General features: G+C 39.5%; 1 protein-coding gene across 1 annotated transcript in view; it reads right to left on the bottom strand.

Moving 5' to 3' along the window:
* Nucleotides 1-20,286, bottom strand: part of phf3 (PHD finger protein 3) — a 46,763-nt gene that overhangs the window by 3,762 nt on the left and 22,715 nt on the right. The window contains exons 6-15 of the mRNA XM_034185115.1: nt 19,643-19,916; nt 19,193-19,244; nt 4,780-4,900; nt 4,528-4,684; nt 4,305-4,421; nt 3,859-3,975; nt 3,619-3,763; nt 3,303-3,492; nt 828-975; nt 628-717 (exon numbers count right to left, since the gene is read on the bottom strand). Of these exons, the coding sequence (XP_034041006.1) occupies nt 628-717; nt 828-975; nt 3,303-3,492; nt 3,619-3,763; nt 3,859-3,975; nt 4,305-4,421; nt 4,528-4,684; nt 4,780-4,900; nt 19,193-19,244; nt 19,643-19,916 (1,411 nt within the window). The remainder of the gene's footprint in view (nt 1-627; nt 718-827; nt 976-3,302; nt 3,493-3,618; nt 3,764-3,858; nt 3,976-4,304; nt 4,422-4,527; nt 4,685-4,779; nt 4,901-19,192; nt 19,245-19,642; nt 19,917-20,286) is intronic.

Genomic DNA, 20,286 nt, shown 5'->3' with positions numbered 1-20,286 from the left:
GCTTTAAGTTTTCTGTCTTGACGCTTTGATGTCTTCCTTGGTTGCCTTTGACAACCTTCCCATGTTGTTTGTATTTGGTCCAGAGTATAGACACAGCTGACTGTGAACAACCAACATCTTTTGCAACATTGCGTGATAATTTACCCTCTTAAGAGTTTGATAATCCTCTCCTTTGTTTCAATTGACATCTCTCGTGTTGGAGCCATGATTCATGTCAGTCCACTTGGTGCAACAGCTCTCCAAGGTGTGATCACTCCTTTTTAGATGCAGACTAACGAGCAGATCTGATCTGATGCAGGTGTTAGTTTTGGGGATGAAAATTTACAGGGTGATTCCATAATTTATTCCTCAGAATTGAGTGAGTCCATATTTTTTCCCTCTGCTTGGTCTAAAAAAGTAACCGTTACTGACTGCCACAATTATTTTTCCTGATTTCTTATAGTGTTTCTTAAAGCCAGAAAGTTGCCATTTGAAATGACTAGTTTTGTGTCATGTCTGTGATCTGCTTTTTTCTACAAAATTAAACAACTGAATGAACATCCTCCGAGGCCGGTGATTCCATAATTATTGCCAGGGGTTGTATGAGAAGTGCATACATTCAGAAGGACAGCAAAGATGTTAACTCACTTTTGTTCCAGTAGCACGAATCTTCTCCAAGTAGTCCCACACTATCTGTGGAGTTATCCTTCCACCAACCTGAATGCTGTCTGGAAGATCCTATAAAACATTTTTATTTTTTTAATTAATTTTTTTTGCACAAAGACCAATGCATATTTAATGTTTAACATGTCAAAACATGTTGCGGTAGCATGTTGAAATGTGCATACCTCAGTTAACTGGTCAAAAATGCCAGAAACAGGAAACGCTTTTGTGACAAGTTTTGCCACAGAATGCATATGAATGAATCCACGCCACAGTGACTTCAGGGTGGACAGGAAAGTAATCTCTTCTCCTTTTGCCGTTGTGTGGTCCAACCTGAAATGTGTTGGAATGAAACAAGGAAATGCAGTCCTAGTCAAAAATGTAAGAAAATATGTTCAATGCTCAATGTGAAAGAATTTATATTGTATAATCACAATATTTAGTAAAATGGCCAAAATTACAGTACAGCTACACAAACTGCTTTCACGCAAAGAGAGAGACTAAATGTGCTGGAACAATTTGATTTAATCCAGTGATGAAAGTGAGGTAATGGGGAGGACTGAACTTTTTTGTGGCTAGTCATGGACAGCCACAAAGTGTTTATATGCAAAGGTCAAAGGCATAAAGCCACCAAAGGGAGCCTGCGGACCTCCTCAGGAAATGATGAAATTCTAAGTGCTCTGGTGTGCATTGAGGTTTGTTCTAGCAGTCAATTTCAACCTGCTTTATGGCTAGCAGAAGGTTAGAAATTGCAAAAAAAAAAAAAAGTGATAAATATGAAACAATATTAGACTGGTATTATTAGAATATTTGCATTGCACCGTGTCACTGAATGCACAGATGATGTTATAATGACACATGAGGAAGATGTGCAACAATCAGACATAAAATCCAGTCATAAATTATCCTGAATTTGGTCATTTTACATAATGAATACTTTTCAATACTTGCAGTTTTACTTAAACATTTTCAATTTAGGACTTTGCCTGCTGTTGGACAATTCTGTCTAGTAGATGGCGGTAATGTATCAACAGGTGTGCTAACCAAAAGTTCGAACAAGGCTGCGCTACGGTAACTTAGCAAGAATCACTTCTGCAGCAACTGTATCAAGTGATAACGATTAAAAACGATTGATGATAACGATTTGGATGAGTGCATATCTGCAGTGGATACTGTAACATTAAACTTGAATTTAAACTAGATATTCACGACATCTTGATGCTTAAAAGATACACCTACAGGATCAGCTTAGCCAAAGCAACACAAAGACACCGGTTCTTAAACATACAAATATTCACAATGCAGAGTAGCTGCGAAATCACAGTCTGAGTGGTGCAAAAACAAAGGGTTACTAACCTCACTTGCTCAATCTGTATGGGAATATCAGACCAAGCAAGCAAAGTTAATGATTCATTTATTATATGGCTGTTTGGAGCTGTGTTTTCATCTTGGTGGTCTTCATTTTGCATGTCCACTTCGAACTCGTATGCTGTTAATTCCACCAATTCAAATGCATCAGTGTAATAAAATTCGCTCGGAGAATGGTCCTCTTCGTCGCTCATAATTTCTTTGTTCGCTTTTTTTTATTTCGCACCTTGAAAATTGTAAACAAAGTCACAAATCTGATGCACAATCCAGACCGACTGTCGGTGTAACACTGTGACATGGGAAAATACCAGACCGGAAATCAGCCAATCAGAGTGTGTGTACCATCGTAGCCATGTAATAAATAAAAAAAATATCGGCTGTATGGTCACATGAACAGAGTCTTAAAAGTAGACAGGCTGTGTGCCCACAGACTATATTTAATTTTATTTATCCTTTATTTAGCCAGGTTAGTCCCACTGAGCTCAGGAGACCTGGACAATTATATAAAGTTTCCAATTCACCTAATCCGCATGTCTTTAGATGTGGGAGGAAGCCAGAGCACCCGGAGGGAACCCAGGAAAACACAGGGAGAACATACAAACTTCATACATCCCCTGACATTCTTGCTGTGAGTCAACAGTGCTAACCGCTAATCCACCATGCTGCCGCCTTGTTCTCTGCTCAAGGCAGTCTGGGGCTGATCCAAAAAGTCATCTTGTGGTCTGATTTAAAGTGCCAGTTCTGTGTTACGTTACACTCCTAGTCAACCACCTCCTGTACTTTTTCACAGTTTACTGCAGGGGTGGCCAAGTTCGGTCCTCGAGAGCCACCTTCCTGACACTCTTAGTTGTCTCCCTGCTCCAACACACCTGAATCCAATTAAAGACTCGTTAGCAGACTTTTAATGAGCCTTTCATGGGATTCAGGTGTGTTGGAGCAGGGAGACAACTAAGAGTGTCAGGAAGGTGGCTCTCGAGGACCGAACTTGGCCACCCCTGGTTTACTGCAATGGCAAATAACAAAAAATCTGCTAAGGACACTGCGCAAAGCAAAAGGCACTTGCACTCACATTTAATGCAGAGATTTCCATTTTGTCTACTCTTTCAACACTTAATAAAAACCCGGATAATTGTCTAAAATAAGTCTGGTGACATTCTGACCACTGAGCACAAGTAGTAAAAGCATCTGACAGATGCTCCCTAACTATGTTGCGTTCTTTTGGGTTGTGCCATGTGATTCTGGATTAACTCGAGCACCATATTCTACAGTATCATGACAGTGGACTTACGTACCTTCCTTCATAGTTTCCTGACTGAGCACTTCGGAAGCTCTCCTCTAAAACAGTGAGGTGCAGGTCGTCATCAGTTACAGGTGGAGGCGTGCTCTTTGTCTCTTCTACTTTGGTCGACTGCCTCCTTATTACTGTGGTAGCAACTTTTACAGCTTTGGTCTGTGCCTCCTCAACAGGTGGCACCATATGACCTAAAAACAAAATAAGTGGATAAAACATATCCTTAACAGAGATTCCTGAGAAATTACACACAAGGATATGGCACTAAAGACAACTTCAACACAAAAATACCAATTTTTAAACGTGAGAAAATTTACCTGTGCAAATTTTGCAGTGTAGGTCAAACAAATGAGACTTGTGTTGGCTGGTGGTATCTTTTTCGTCTTTAGTACTCTCTGGTTTCTTTGCTGGTGCTTTTTCAGGGTCTGTCATTACTTTGATTACTTTGGGAGGAGGCTGAAGCTGTAAACATGAATTCCAAAGAAAATTAAGCAGCTGTACCACCACAGTAGTAAAGTGCAAGTATGATCCAGAGTAATGGTTGAGCCGTTACTTACCTCTGCAGGCACTTTAACTGGTTCTTGGCTCTCGATTTCTATTTCACCTTTGTGTGTTAGCTTGGTGATGGGTCTTCTCTCGACCTCTCTCTGCTCTTTCTCAATCATTTCAATTGTCTGTAAAATAGAGTATGTATTGCTTTGAGTACCAAGAAAACATTATGCAATTCAAATCTTCAAAATACTATGTAGTCCTACAAAGTAAAGACTTAGAATCTGGTCAAAGGATTAGTCTGACATACTTAACTTTCACATTTAAAACATTTTGGAGTACATGTGCAAACTGTGAACTGTCAGGGTCAACTTATGCCAGAGTTTCCCCTAGAATTGTCTTGTTTGCACAGTGGTCAGACCCATGAGGGCCAACCAGCAGTCAACAACTGGGCACTGGCTAGGGAAACCCTTGCGTATAGCAAAATCTGTGTGTCTAGATGCACTTTACTAACATGTCTGTTTTCCCTTTGGCGCCAAGCAGCCAATTCCTTTGAAGCCAGCTCTTCAGGACTCATTCGAATCAGGGTAGCAGGTGAAATTTCTCCTTTCAGAACTCTTTTAAAGAGGACCTTTGAAGAACATAAAAACAAAGCAATAAAATTGAGATGCAACACTGAAAAAAATATGCCCCACTTGTCAGATTTTTTATTTTTAAGTATACAGCAATATACTTACATTGTTTTTTGTATCCTTGAGGTTAAACATTAAACTTCTGTACTTGTTCTTGTATTTGTTGTCAGTGTCTTTATACAAGTGAAAGAGCTCCCTCTCAGTCTTCTTGGCAACTTCAGTGGCTCTCTCCAATGAGACATCCAATTTGGACACCCTTACCCTAAACGCATACAGGGAGTTTGGTGTACAGTTATGGAATCATAAAATGTTTGTGAAAAAATGATCTGATCTGCCAATTGAACATGAAGCCATTACCTTTGAATAAGTATTTCCTTCAAAGAATCACGCACGCTCCGCCTTATCTCTTCTGACGACACAGGTTTCTTCGCAGTTGAAGATGGCATCTTATTTTTTGTATCCTGTTTCAGTTGAGCTCCTATGAGGACAGAATGACATCTGTTAACCAAGTATGATAATCTATGACCACAAAAAATATGTGAGATTCAACACACTGATTCATTTTCTACACCCGCCTACACCAATCAAGGGTCACGGGGCAGGTGGAGCCTATCCCAGCAGTCCTGTGGCAACAGGTGGGGTTAAGCTGACAAAAAACACTTCAAAGTGTGATATATTCAGAAGTGACAATGAACTCCCAGGTCAGGACTGGGAGCATGTGTTGGTGCCACGGTACACAGGCGTCATGATTTAACATCACAGTTTGGTACGAGTTTGGTCTTTACATACTCGGTAGGAGGGGTCTGGTTAGGTTTAAAACTCCAGCTTTTGTGGCTTCTGTTTATTCTTTTCTACAAGAGACAAGACAGAAGTCAGACTACCACAGCAAGAATTTTAGCTGAGGAAGCTTCTGCGATTTGAAGCGAAACGTCCTCACGTCAAGCAACCCAGTCCAGTCGAAGATTCAAGCTTCTCTACTATCTTTACATACAGTAACTTTAATCTGTAAGCAGCATATGAGGGCTGTTGTCAGACACCAACACTGAGACAAACTGTAAATGTAATAAAGATTCATTTTTTTTCATTAAAAAATGCACACATTATTCACTTTGCGTGTTTTTAGGAATCCGCTTGGTTGCGTAGCTACTAGCTCTTAGCCGATTTAGCATGGTGGCTTCTCCTGTCTCTCCCGCACTTTTCTGCTCTGGGTGTGAAATGTTTAGTTATTCCTCGGCCTCCTTTAGCAGTAACGGTACTTGTAATAAGTGCAGCTTATTCGTAGCTTTGGAGGCCAGGCTGGGCGAATTGGAGACTCGGCTCCGCACCGTGGAAAATTCTACAGCTAGCCAGGCCCCTGTAGTCGGTGCGGACCAAGGTAGCTTAGCCGCCGTTAGTTCCCCCCTGGCAGATCCCGGGCAGTCGGGAAAGCAGGCTGACTGGGTGACTGTGAGGAGGAAGCGTAGCCCTAAACAGAAGCCCCGTGTACACCGTCAACCCGTTCACATCTCTAACTGTTTTTCCCCACTCGACGATACACTCGCCGAGGATCAAACTCTGGTTATTGGCGACTCTGTTTTGAGAAATGTGAAGTTAGCGACACCAGCAACCATAGTCAATTGTCTTCCGGGGGCCAGAGCAGGCGACATTGAAGGAAATTTGAAATTGCTGGCTAAGGCTAAGCGTAAATTTGGTAAGATTGTAATTCACGTCGGCAGTAATGACACTCGGTTACGCCAATCGGAGGTCACTAAAATTAACATTAAATCGGTGTGTAACTTTGCAAAAACAATGTCGGACTCTGTTGTTTTCTCTGGGCCCCTCCCCAATCAGACCGGGAGTGACATGTTTAGCCGCATGTTCTCCTTGAATTGCTGGCTGTCTGAGTGGTGTCCAAAAAATGAGGTGGGCTTCATAGATAATTGGCAAAGCTTCTGGGGAAAACCTGGTCTTGTTAGGAGAGACGGCATCCATCCCACTTTGGATGGAGCAGCTCTCATTTCTAGAAATCTGGCCAATTTTCTTGGATCCTCCAAACTGTGACTGTCCAGCGTTGGGACCAGGAGGCAGAGCTGTGGTCTTATACACCTCTCTGCAGCTTCTCTCCCCCTGCCATCCCCTCATTACCCCATCCCCGTAGAGACGGTGCCTGCTCCCAGACCACCAATAACCAGCAAAAATCTATTTAAGCATAAAAATTCAAAAAGAAAAAATAATATAGCACCTTCAACTGCACCACAGACTAAAACAGTTAAATGTGGTCTATTAAACATTAGGTCTCTCTCTTCTAAGTCCCTGTTGGTAAATGATATAATAATTGATCAACGTATTGATTTATTCTGCCTAACAGAAACCTGGTTACAGCAGGATGAATATGTTAGTTTAAATGAGTCAACACCCCCGAGTCACACTAACTGTCAGAATGCTCGTAGCACGGGCCGGGGCGGAGGATTAGCAGCAATCTTCCATTCCAGCTTATTAATTAATCAAAAACCTAGACAGAGCTTTAATTCATTTGAAAGCTTGTCTCTTAGTCTTGTCCATCCAAATTGGAAGTCCCAAAAACCAGTTTTATTTGTTATTATCTATCGTTCACCTGGTCGTTACTGTGAGTTTCTCTGAATTTTCAGACCTTTTGTCTGACTTAGTGCTTAGCTCAGATAAGATAATTATAGTGGGCGATTTTAACATCCACACAGATGCTGAGAATGACAGCCTCAACACTGCATTTAATCTATTATTAGACTCTATTGGCTTTGCTCAAAAAGTAAATGAGTCCACCCACCACTTTAATCATATCTTAGATCTTGTTCTGACTTATGGTATGGAAATAGAAGACTTAACAGTATTCCCTGAAAACTCCCTTCTGTCTGATCATTTTTTAATAACATTTACATTTACTCTGATGGACTACCCAGTGGGGAATAAGTTTCATTACACTAGAAGTCTTTCAGAAAGCGCTGTAACTAGGTTTAAGGATATGATTCCTTCTTTATGTTCTCTAATGTCATATACCAACACAGAGCAGAGTAGCTACCTAAACTCTGTAAGGGAGTTAGAGTATCTCGTCAATAGTTTTACATCCTCATTGAAGACAACTTTGGATGCTGTAGCTCCTCTGAAAAAGAGAGCTTTAAATCAGAAGTGTCTGACTCCGTGGTTTAACTCACAAACTCGTAGCTTAAAGCAGATAACCCGTAAGCTGGAGAGGAAATGGCGTCTCACTAATTTAGAAGATCTTCACTTAGCCTGGAAAAAGAGTTTGTTGCTCTATAAAAAAAGCCCTCCATAAAGCTAGGACATCTTTCTACTCATCACAAATTGAAGAAAATAAGAACAACCCCAGGTTTCTTTTCAGCACTGTAGCCAGGCTGACAAAGAGTCAGAGCTCTATTGAGCTGAGTATTCCATTAACTTTAACTAGTAATGACTTCATGACTTTCTTTGCTAACAAAATTTTGACTATTAGAGAAAAAATTATTCATAACCATCCCAAAGATGTATCGCTATCTTTGGCTGCTTTCAGTGATGCCGGTATTTGGTTAGACTCTTTCTCTCCGATTGTTCTGTCTGAGTTATTTTCATTAGTTACTTCATCCAAACCTTCAACATGTTTATTAGACCCCATTCCTGCCAGGCTGCTCAAGGAAGTCCTACCATTATTTAATGCTTCAATCTTAAATATGATCAATCTATCTTTGTTAGTTGGCTATGTACCACAGGCTTTTAAGGTGGCAGTAATTAAACCATTACTTAAAAAGCCATCGCTTGACCCAGCTATCTTAGCTAATTATAGGCCAATCTCCAACCTTCCTTTTCTCTCAAAGATTCTTGAGAGGGTAGTTGTAAAACAGCTAACTGATCACCTGCAGAGGAATGGTCTATTTGAAGAGTTTCAGTCAGGTTTTAGAATTCATCATAGTACAGAAACAGCATTAGTGAAGGTTACAAATGATCTTCTTATGGCTTCGGACAGTGGACTTATCTCTGTGCTTGTTCTGTTGGACCTCAGTGCTGCTTTTGATACTGTTGACCATAAAATTTTATTACAGAGATTAGAGCATGTCATAGGTATTAAAGGCACTGTGCTGCGGTGGTTTGAATCATATTTGTCTAATAGATTACAGTTTGTTCATGTAAATGGGGAATCTTCTTCACAGACTAAAGTTAATTATGGAGTTCCACAAGGTTCTGTGCTAGGACCAATTTTATTCACTTTATACATGCTTCCCTTAGGCAGTATTATTAGACGGTATTGCTTAAATTTTCATTGTTACGCAGATGATACCCAGCTTTATCTATCCATGAAGCCAGAGGACACACACCAATTAGCTAAACTGCAGGATTGTCTTACAGACATAAAGATATGGATGACCTCTAATTTCCTGCTTTTAAACTCAGATAAAACTGAAGTTATTGTACTTGGCCCCACAAATCTTAGAAACATGGTGTCTAACCAGATCTTTACTCCGGATGGCATTTCCCTGACCTCTAGTAATACTGTGAGAAATCGGAGTCATTTTTGATCAAAGCGCATATTAAACAAATATGTAGGACTGCCTTTTTGCATTTACGCAATATCTCTAAAATCAGAAAGGTCTTGTCTCAGAGTGATGCTGAAAAACTAATTCATGCATTTATTTCCTCTAGGCTGGACTATTGTAATTCATTATTATCAGGTTGTCCTAAAAGTTCCCTAAAAAGCCTTCAGTTAATTCAAAATGCTGCAGCTAGAGTACTGACGGGGACTAGTAGGAGAGAGCATATCTCACCCGTGTTGGCCTCTCTTCATTGGCTTCCTGTTAATTCTAGGATAGAATTTAAAATTCTTCTTCTTATAAGGTTTTGAATAATCAGGTCCCATCTTATCTTAGGGACCTCGTAGTACCATATTACCCCATTAGAGCGCTTCGCTCTCAGACTGCAGGCTTACTTGTAGTTCCTAGGGTTTGTAAGAGTAGAATGGGAGGCAGAGCCTTCAGCTTTCAGGCTCCTCTCCTGTGGAACCAGCTCCCAATTCAGATCAGGGAGACAGATACCCTCTCCACTTTTAAGATTAGGCTTAAAACTTTCCTTTTCGCTAAGGCTTATAGTTAGGGCTGGATCAGGTGACCCTGGGCCATCCCTTGGTTATGCTGCTTTAGACGTAGACTGTGGGGGGGTTCCCATGATGCACTGTTTCTTTCTCTTTTTGCTCTGTATGCATCACTCTGCATTTAATCATTAGTGATCAATCTCTGCCCCCCTTCACAGCATGTCTTTTTCCTGGTTCTTTCCCTCAGCCCCAACCAGTCTCAGCAGAAGACTGCCCCTCCCTGAGCCTGGTTCTGCTGGAGGTTTCTTCCTGTTAAAAGGGAGTTTTTCCTTCCCACTGTAGCCAAGTGCTTGCTCACAGGGGGTCGTTTTGACCGTTGGGGTTTTTCATAATTATTGTATGGCCTTGCCTTACAATATAAAGAGCCTTGGGGCAACTGTTTGTTGTGATTTGGCGCTATATTAAAAAAAGTTGATTGATTGATTAAACATTTTCAAATCTGTATTAGATTTTGTCTTCTGCACTGATATGAATTTACTGTGCAGCGCACTGTTCTGTTTCATTTGATGCAGCGCAATGTGTGGAGCCAGACTGCTTTCAAAATTTGGTACATTTTAGCTTCATTTTATTTTTGCACAGATGAGGACATCTCATAAAACATCACTCAGATTTTGAATCACTGTATGCAGTGTGGCCATTTGGCAACCATCTTATCTGTGAAACTTTACACAAATTCAGATAAAACGTCAACGTTTATCATAAATTGGTGGTGGTGTGTGTATAAAATCGAATGCGTAATGTGGACAGTGCTTCAACAACAAATACCTGATTGGGATGCTTTCGCTTTTAGGTTTACATTTTGAAATAAAGGGTAAATTAACCAATTCCACTTGCTTCCAAAGTTTCTGAGTGGAATAATCCGGTAGCTCATTTCAGTTGGCTGGCCATCTTTTTTCTCCTCTGTCTGCCTAACACACAGACAGCAGACTGAGGTGTAGCCAAGTCTAAGCTGAACAGAGGAAAACAGCCAGTGACGGGATTATTTAACTCAAAACTTTGGAAGCATTAATGAAATTGATTAATTTCCCTTTTCCGTCAGAAAGATTAACGTAAAAGTGAAAGCGTACCAACATGCGTTTGTGTTGAACCACTGTCATTGTATGTATGAGGTCAGTCCGCTTTCCAGCTTAGACAGAAAACGCCACCAACTTGTGACAAAAGTTGATGTTCTTACAAGTTATGCAAACATTGTTGGAGTTCAGATGCAATAGCACAACAGCAATGTCTAAAGTATTCTTAGTTTTTTATTGTGGCCAGCCAGTTTTGAGTGCATAAATGAACAAAGTTTTCAGGTTTGACATTTGAGATATACCTGCATGTGGTAGTAAAGACACCTTGACAGTTACACAAATTTAATTCCCGCACTGCCGTGCAATTCGTCGTGCCAATGGAACCCACTTTGTCCCGCTGGATGCCGCACTTTGTGTTGCGTTACGCAAAATAATCATTTTGTAGCGGATTAATCCTTTACACTCAGAACTTGGCTGATGAAACCATCTCTCATCACTCTCAGAATCACAGAAATGATCTACAGCTGCAACTTGGCTTGTGCATGTCCTGCGGTGGAGAAAGTATTTGGAATCATCTCATAGCTAATTATAATAGCTATATTTTAATGGACTGGTAAAACAGTTGCATTTTCATTCCTTCTTATGATTGAGATAACATCTGTAAAATTGTGTTTTTTATAATTTTGTAGAAAAAAAAAGCAGATCACAGACATGACACAAAACTAAAGTCATTTCAAATGGCAACTTTCTGGCTTTAAGAAACACTATAAGAAATGAGGAAAAAATATTTGTGGCAGTCAGTAACAGTTACTTTTTTAGACCAAGCAGAGGGAAAAAATATGGAATCACTCAATTCTGAGGAAAAAATTATGGAACTATGAAAAACAAAAGAACGCCCCAACACATCACTAGTATTTTGTTGCACCACCTCTGGCTTTTATAACAGCTTGCAGTCTCTGAGGCATGGACTTAATGAGTGACAAACAGTACTCTTCATCAATCTGGCTCCAACTTTCTCTGATTGCTGTTGCCAGATCAGCTTTGCAGGTTGAAGCCTTGTCATGGACCATTTTCTTCAACTTTCACCAAAGATTTTCAATTGGATTAAGATCCGGACTATTTGCAGGCCATGACATTGACCCTGTGTGTCTTTTTGCAAGGAATGTTTTCACAGTTTTTGCTCTATGGCAAAATGCATTATCATCCTGAAAAATTATTTCATCATCCCCAAACATCCTTTCAATTGATGGGATAAGAAAAGTGTCCAAAATATCAACGTAAACTTGTGCATTTATTGATGATGTAATGACAGCCATCTGTCCAGTACCTTTATCTGACATGCAGCCCCATATCATCAATGACTGTGGAAATTTACATGTTCTCTTCAGGCAGTCATCTTTATAAATCTCATTGGAACGGCACCAAACAAAAGTTCCAGCATCATCACCTTGCCCAATGCAGATTCCAGATTCATCACTGAATATGACTTTCATCCAGTCATCCACAGTCCACGATTGCTTTTCCTTAGCCCATTGTAACCTTGTTTTTATCTATTTAGGTGTTAATGATGGCTTTCGTTTAGTTTTTCTGTATGTAAATCTCATTTCCTTTAGGCGGTTTCTTACAGTTCGGTCACAGACGTTGACTCCAGTTTCCTCCCATTCATTCCTCATTTGTTTTGTTGTGCATTTTTGATTTTTGAGACACATTGCTTTAAGTTTTCTGTCTTGACACTTTGATGTCTTCCTTGGTCTACCAGTATGTTTGCTTTTAACAACCTTCCCATGTTGTTTGTATTTGGTCCAGAGTTTAGACACAGCTGACTGTGAACAACCAAAATCTTTTGCAACATTGCGTGATGATTTACCCTCTTTTAAGAGTTTGATAATCCTCTCCTTTGTTTCAATTGACATCTCTCATGTTGGAGCCATGATTCATGTCAGTCCACTTGGTGCAACAGCTCTCCAAGGTGTGATCACTCCTTTTTAGATGCAGACTAACGAGCAGATCTGATATGATGCAGGTGTTAGTTTTGGGGATGAAAATTTACAGGGTGATTCCATAATTTATTCCTCAGAATTGAGTGAGTCCATATTTTTTTCCCTCTGCATGGTCTAAAAAAGTAACCGTTACTGACTGCCACAATTATTTTTTCTTGATTTCTTATAGTGTTTCTTAAGGCCAGAAAGTTTAATTTAATTTAATTTATTAATTTATATAGCGCCAAATCACGACAAAGTCGCACCAAGGCGCTTCACATAATTCACAACAGAAATTAATCTAAATTCAAAATTAAAAGCAAGAAAAGCACAGTTAAAAAATAAAACACAGTAGAATAAAAAGAAATTACAAAGCAAACACAAACAGATTAAAAAATTAATAAGACAGTCTAAAAAAGTGGGTCTTCAGTCTTGATTTAAAAATCTCCACCATGTCAGACTGCCAAATAACAGCAGGTAGATCATTCCAAAGAGCCGGACCATGGTAGGAGAAGGCTCCATACCCCACAGACTTTTTGTTCATCCTCGGAACACACAGAAGCCCTGCACCCTGCGAACGCAAAGGCCTCGCAGGTACGTAGGGCTTAACCAAGTCCGCCAAGTAGGAAGGCGCCAGTCCATGAACAATTTTATAAACCAACAATAAAACTTTAAAATCCAATCTGGCAGAAACCGGTAGCCAATGAAGGGATGCCAGAATGGGAGTAATGTGGTCAAACCTTCTACTTTGTGTCAAAATTCTGGCAGCAGCATTCTGCACCAACTGAAGTCCTTGAATGCTAGACTGTGGCAGACCAGAAAATAAAGCATTACAATAATCCAATCTAGAAGAGACAAATGCGTGAATCAGAGTCTCAGCATCAGCCACAGACAGGATGGGGCGAATCTTTGCTATATTTCTCAGATGAAAGAAAGCAGTCCTCGTAATGTCCCTAATGTGGAGGTCAAAGGACAACTTAGGATCAAAGATTACCCCAAGGTTCCTCACTTTGTCACTATGATGTATAACACATGAACCTAGGCTAAGCGCCAGCTGATCAAATTGGTGCCGATGTCTTGCTGGGCCAAGAACCATCATTTCAGTCTTATCAGAGTTCAAAAGTAGAAAGTTGCTAGACATCCAACTTCTCACTGCTGCAAGACAGTCCTGTAAAGATTTTATGTGGACAGGATTTCCAGCAGCTATTGGCATATACAACGGAGTATCATCAGCATAACAATGAAAAGCAACCCTGAAACGCCGCAAAATGTTCCCAAGGGGTGCCATATACAGGGAAAAAAGCAAGGGACCCAGAACGGATCCCTGCGGAACCCCGAACTTCATGCCCTTAAAGTCAGAGGTAGTGTCATTGCACAAAACACAATGGGAACGACCAGACAGATAAGACGTCAGCCACACAAGAGCAGTTCCAGTAATCCCAAAACAGTTTTCTAGCCTATCAAGTAGAATATGATGATCAACTGTGTCAAACGCAGCACTGAGATCGAACACCACCAATGCTGTATTAGTATCCGAGTCCATTGCTCGCAGAAGATCATTAACTACTATAATAAGTGCTGTTTCTGTGGAGTGATGTCTTCTAAAAGCAGACTGCAGTGGCTCAAAAAGGTCATTCCTAGTAAGATAGTCCACAAGCTGCCGTGAAACCACCTTTTCCAGAATTTTAGAGCAGAATGATAGATCTAATATCGGCCTATAATTTTTCAATTCACCAGGATCAAGATTAGATTTCTTGAGTAGTGGTTTAACCACTGCAGATTTAAAACAATTTGAAACAGATCCAGAGTTTAAAGAAAGGTTAACAATTTCCAGCACAGTCGGCCCAAGAATGGGCCAAAGATCCTTAAACAATTTTGTTGGTATAGGATCAAATAAACAAGTTGTGCTTCTAGTAGACATCACGAGTTTCGTCAGCACACCCTGTGAGATACTGTTAAATTCCGTGAATCTAGGTAGCACCTCAGTAGTAGTCCCCAGCTCAGTAGCTGGATACAATGATTCAACCAAAATATGCTGAGATGTGCTCAACCTAATATCTTCTATTTTCTTTTCGAAATAGTCCAGAAAATCCTGTGCTGAAAAAGGAGAACAACCAACAGGTGGCTGTCCATGAATAAGAAATGCCACCGTATCAAACAAGAACTTTGAGTTATGCTTGTTTTTGTTGATCAATTCAGAATAATACGCCTGCTTCGTAGTCAAAAAAGCATGCTTATAATCTAAAATAGCTTCACATCTTGTTTGGATGTGCTGTGGCAATAAGATTCACTGACTCACAGTGACACTGTTTTTGAGTAGATTGTGCAATGTTCACATCTAGTTCACAAAATTAATGCCTGCCAGAGATTTTGAACATTTCAAAATTTTATCTGCACATTTGCGTGCAGCTGTGCACAGCTTACAAGTTTACTCTTTGGCATGCCAGATTGCGTACCAGTGCAGGATCAGATTCATGCAAGCGTTAAGGTATCTTAAGACTGGAAGCATCAGAACCTTAAAGACTTGTACCTTCATTCTCCATTGAAGGTATAGGCCATGGGTTAAAGCAATAAATTTTCATCTGACTGAAATTTTTTCCTGGCAAAAATCAATGCCAACAATTCCCTAAAATGTGGCGTAGTGGGGGCACACACTCTTTTCCCCTCAATAAATACAATAAACACATTATACAGTATACAAATCTATTCTAAATAGCCTCTAAGGAGAAACAGACAAAGCATAAAAAGAATGCAAAACTTGAACATAAAGGTACATAAAAGGGTGGTGGGGGTGGGGTGTAGTCTTGATTCTGGGGGGGGTATGGGGGTGCTCCCCCAGAACATTTTTTAAAAGACCAAGTGAAATTTTGTGTATTCTGGTGAATTTTAACAGGTATGAAGCCCTCTGAAACAAAGAAAACTCACTTCAAACTATGAGGGTCTGGGGGATCTCCCACAGATTTTTTTGGTTTAAAGAGCAAGTCAAATTCTGTATATTCTGGTGAATTTTAATGGGTATGAAGCCCTCTGAAACAAAGAAAACTCACTTCAAAGTGTAAATTAAAAACACACTATTGATTATGGGGGGTCTGGGGGTGCTCCCCCAGAAATTTTTTAAAAGAGCAAGTCAAATTTTGTATATTCTGGTGAATTTTAATAGGTATGAAGCCCTCTGAAACAAAGAAAACTCACTTCAAACTGTCAAGTAAAAATTCTTTGTCTTCTGTAGTATTTTGATCTGTTTTAATCCGGTGAATGCACCAAATGGGTGCTGTGTTGCTGGCTGTACAGTCAATAAAATACAATATTAGGGCCTAAAGCAACTGACAACGTTGTTCTGCTGTGCACAAAGTAACACTGTCACCAGTTTTGAAAACGCATGCGCACTGAGAAACTCAAAACTGGCGTATTCACATTTTTCACTCATAAAACAAACTAGGGCTGCAACTAACGATTATTTTAGTAATCAATTAATCTTTTTTTTTTTTTTACTTACATGTGAGTTCTGCCATTATTTCTTGAAGTGAGTTATTAAAAGGCCTTTATCACGCAACATCAACGTTTGAGCTTGTAATAAAGTTGTGATGTTATATTCTCGTCAAAAACATACCTGGAGTAATGTTTTGTTTTATTTTGCACATACATACATCACCGACACAACAGAGATTTATATCAGGTGTCATCTGATTATGAGCATTTTTAGATGGCGACAGCAACTATCTCAACCACTGACAACATATTACAGCAAGAGTCCACAAAAGTATTTTAAAGGCCTGACTAAAGCGTAATATGTGATCTTTAATAAGTTATTTTCATGAAAAAAGACACAAATGTACTGCATTTTATTTTCTTGTGTAAAAACACAGCTTACATGTGGTTTGACCGAAACAAATTGTCATTAAACTTAAATAAAACAGGGATGAAGTGGAGTCACTAGGTGTTCACAGTTAACAGTTATTTATTTCTATATTTATTTATTTATGTTCATTGTCAGTTGGTTTAACCTTTTCTGTTGTGTTTTGTTTTATCGGGTTCTTTTTGTCTTTTCTCTAAAATTGTATTGTAGCAATATTAGTTATTATTATCACTTTACCGGGGCGTTGCTAGGCCGACAGTCGACGGCATCTGGCTATACCCGCCCGCTGTGCGTAAGCAAATGACGTCATAGCGCGCACCCCAAGAACTATCCGCAGAGGGTGGGTTAAAAAAAAAAGAAAAAAAAAAAAAAAAAAAAACAGTCCACAGAGGAAAAGATGAAAATGCAAGAAGTGTGTTTTGGTCCCAATATGGATATTCCGGATGATTTTCTCATGGATAGTACGACAATGAACAGCAGCTAAAGCAGCCAGCTTGATGAGGACGCACTGGCTAAATTGGAGAGCAGTGCGCGCCAGCTAGCCGACACGACAAAAGTTAAGTGAGCCAACTTTTTATGTACGTGTTACGTGTTGTGTATCTCAGTAAAAAGTGATAATAATGCAAATAACATGCTGTTGTCGTGCATACCGTATGACAACATGCGCCCTCGTCTAACTCGGGCGAATATCTGTCATTTTGGGCGACTGGGCGTGAATGTTGGGCCTCTGAAAATGCATACCGCCCTCCAAAAGCATGTTATTGTATTATTATTACTTTTGTTTGTGCTATTATATAGCTATACAGTTGTATATAATTCCCATTTTACATTACTTAGTCCACATTTCATTTTATTTTACCTTGTGTTTATATTAGTTGTGCATATACTCTGAATAATTTACCGTTAAATTTCACTATCTTTTGGCTAAAAATTACTCGCATCATGGAAAGCACCTTTTTGGAGTTGCACTCAAATCTCGTAATGCAAACTACAATGACAATAAAGGCGATTCTGATTCTTCTGATTACCTCCGCCAAGGAGGTTATGTTTTCGGTCGCGTTTGTTTGTCTGTTTGTCAGGAGGATAACTGAAAAGTTTTGAACGGATTTTGATGACATTTTGTGGAGTGGTTGGAAATGACAAGAGGAACGAGTGATCAAATTTTAGTGGTGATCCGCATCACGATCCGGATCCCGATGCTAACGCGTTAGCATGTCTATGGCATTTTCAATGTTAAAAGTTAGCATTAAGCAGTTGCAGCTGTCATCACGTTCAGGTGCATTTGTTTTCAAATTGTAATATTTCTTAAATTTATTTTTGTTTATATATTAATAATCTAATGATTATTATATACAATTTTAGAGAAAGAGACAAAAAAATAGATCACTGTGCCAAGGAGGGAATCTCTTTAGGGTCAGTAACCCTATGGCCTTGTTTAGAGAAGTGTTTCATAAATGTTAAAAAATTCATATATTTTCAATTTAGTTGAATAATAAATTGAATTTTGTCTTATTTGTTTTTGTCAAAAAGCACATGCAATATCAATATCAGTGCTCAGATGACAGTAGCTTCTGGGAAAGGTGCAAGTTGCAATAAACTGTGATGCCAAGCGCTAAGGATACATGCTATCCAGTCACAGCAGATGAAACTTTTTTTTTTTTACTACTGAGCAAACATCATTAGACTTTTTTAGGTTCAATGATTCCACGGCGTGTAGATGTTATGGTGTCAGTGACCCGATGGCCTTGGCGGAGGTTTGCACTGAGTGCTTCTAGTTATTAATATACAAATAAAAATAAATTAAAAAATTACAATTCGTAATACATTTGACCCTTTTACAACAACAAACACTAAGCCGTTCATTATTTATTATACAGAAAACATGCACACAAACTGTGCTGAGATGCGAAAAGCTTCATGCTAACTTTAACATTGAAAACGCCATAGACATGCTAACGTGTTAGCATCTGTCCCGTTTTTAAGTTATAAAATACATCTATCAACTGTTTTAGAAGACCATAACAGATCGGTTTAATATAAAAAAGGTAAACATTACTCGCAGACATATGCTCTTTAGGGTTTTAGCGGGGAACAATTAAGATAAAGTGAAATAATACAACAAACCATCGAAGCAGAGTCGGATCATTGCTTCATTGGTTCAAAGCAAAGCCACACCCTGCTCTACTTGGGGAGTGTCTGCCAATGTTCTCACGAAGACAGGGAGGAGAAGGACCGTGGCTCATGGCAAGCAGTAAACAGAGCTGAGGGGAAAGAAAATTCACACAGTCCCTTCCTCCGCAGTCCACGCTGACACTGCTGCTGATTTGATTAGCGCAGAATGGGATGTTGCTTTGACAGTGAGACTATCATATTTCGGCCATAAACACGCATGACACCATGTGCGCATGCGTATGTGTGGTTAAATTTTACAAATGACGGAAATCCGTCGTGGTGACAGAGAACTTTAACCCATGGTACAGGCAGAGCCAAATACTGTATTAACCAAGAACAGATATGGACAGATGAGATTTTAAATTTCTATATAAAAAAAAATGCGGGAAGTGGAAAATGTTACCTTTGTCCTGGCAAAAACGGTAAACTCTTGTCGCAATTATTTTTTACTGCATATCAATTTAGATTATTAGCTTCCTCTGTAGTGAACAGTTTTTTTTTTGGTTCAGGGTGATAGCATGCACTCTTAAAACAGGCAATGGCACATTTATAGCTGATGCCTCTGACTCCACTGGAATGGCTGTGGCAAACAAGTGGTAATATAGAGACACTGTGATGAGGAGTATGTCAATGTCAGTGATGTCCAATAATAAATACATACCTGTTTTATGAGCTGCTTCCCTGCCATCTGTTGAGTGCCTTCTTTCAGAATCCTGTTTTGACAGAAATACAAACATTACCTTAATATATTTATTGGTATTGACTTTTAATAATACCAAGACCACAAATAATGTGTGAGCATTTAGTTTAAAGTGCTCAGTGAGAAAATGTGAGCTTCACGTGAGAAATATGGCAAAAAAAAAAAAAAAAAAAAAAAATTGTGAGTATACCATGGTGACCACACACACCCATGTGCAAACCTTCTGAACAACCAATAATGTAAAAACAAAAGGACAAACCCTTGCACAGTGGTAACACTGGTTATGATTAATGTCAGAAGATCAAATAGCTGGAGGACACATTAAAAATATAAATGTATATATCCTGTTCATACAAGACATGACGTACAAGAAAATACCGTAAGTCATAAGATAATGGCAAGAGTGCTCACCTTTCCTCCTGTCCTGACCCCCCCTGATGCAACTGTGTGGGAGGGTACTGGCTTTGGTTTGACAGGCAGCTTGTGATCCTGTACCTCATTCTTTCCTTGACTTTCTGAAGTTGTTCTCGGAGTCTCAGGTTCCACCTTTGTGCTTTCTTCATCACAGCACTTCAAACATACATACATCTGGTCCTCTTCCTGCATTTCACGTATTTTCGTCATGTCAAGACCGACACAGTCCCCATGGAACCAGTCATCACAACGACCACAGCCGACCATGATCCTAAACAAAGCCAATGTACCATTAAAAAAAAGTGTATAAAGGAGTTTTCAGAGTATCAGAATAAAATCAATCATGTTCATCCTGACATGCAAACAGCCTTTGCTGATGCATTACCCTGTAAAGTCAGTTCAAGTCTGGGAGCATGCACTGGTGCCATATTTCACTGCATCAGACACCTAGAACCAGACCATGCATGGAAAAATGTACCACATGGCCAAAATATTAAAACTGACATTCCCTTACCATGCAACTGATACTCATCATTTTAGTCCCTCTAAATAACTACTCATTTAATACAAAGCCATTCCACCAATACCAAAAGATCAACCAAAGAGACATAGTCCCAAAGACATACAGCATAACCTTAGGC

The sequence above is a fragment of the Thalassophryne amazonica genome, chromosome 13, assembly GCF_902500255.1.
Source record: "Thalassophryne amazonica chromosome 13, fThaAma1.1, whole genome shotgun sequence".
NCBI classification, from domain to species: domain Eukaryota; kingdom Metazoa; phylum Chordata; class Actinopteri; order Batrachoidiformes; family Batrachoididae; genus Thalassophryne; species Thalassophryne amazonica.
The sequence above is the reverse complement of the archived record's forward strand: the minus strand, read 5'-3'. Positions and strand labels throughout refer to the sequence as shown.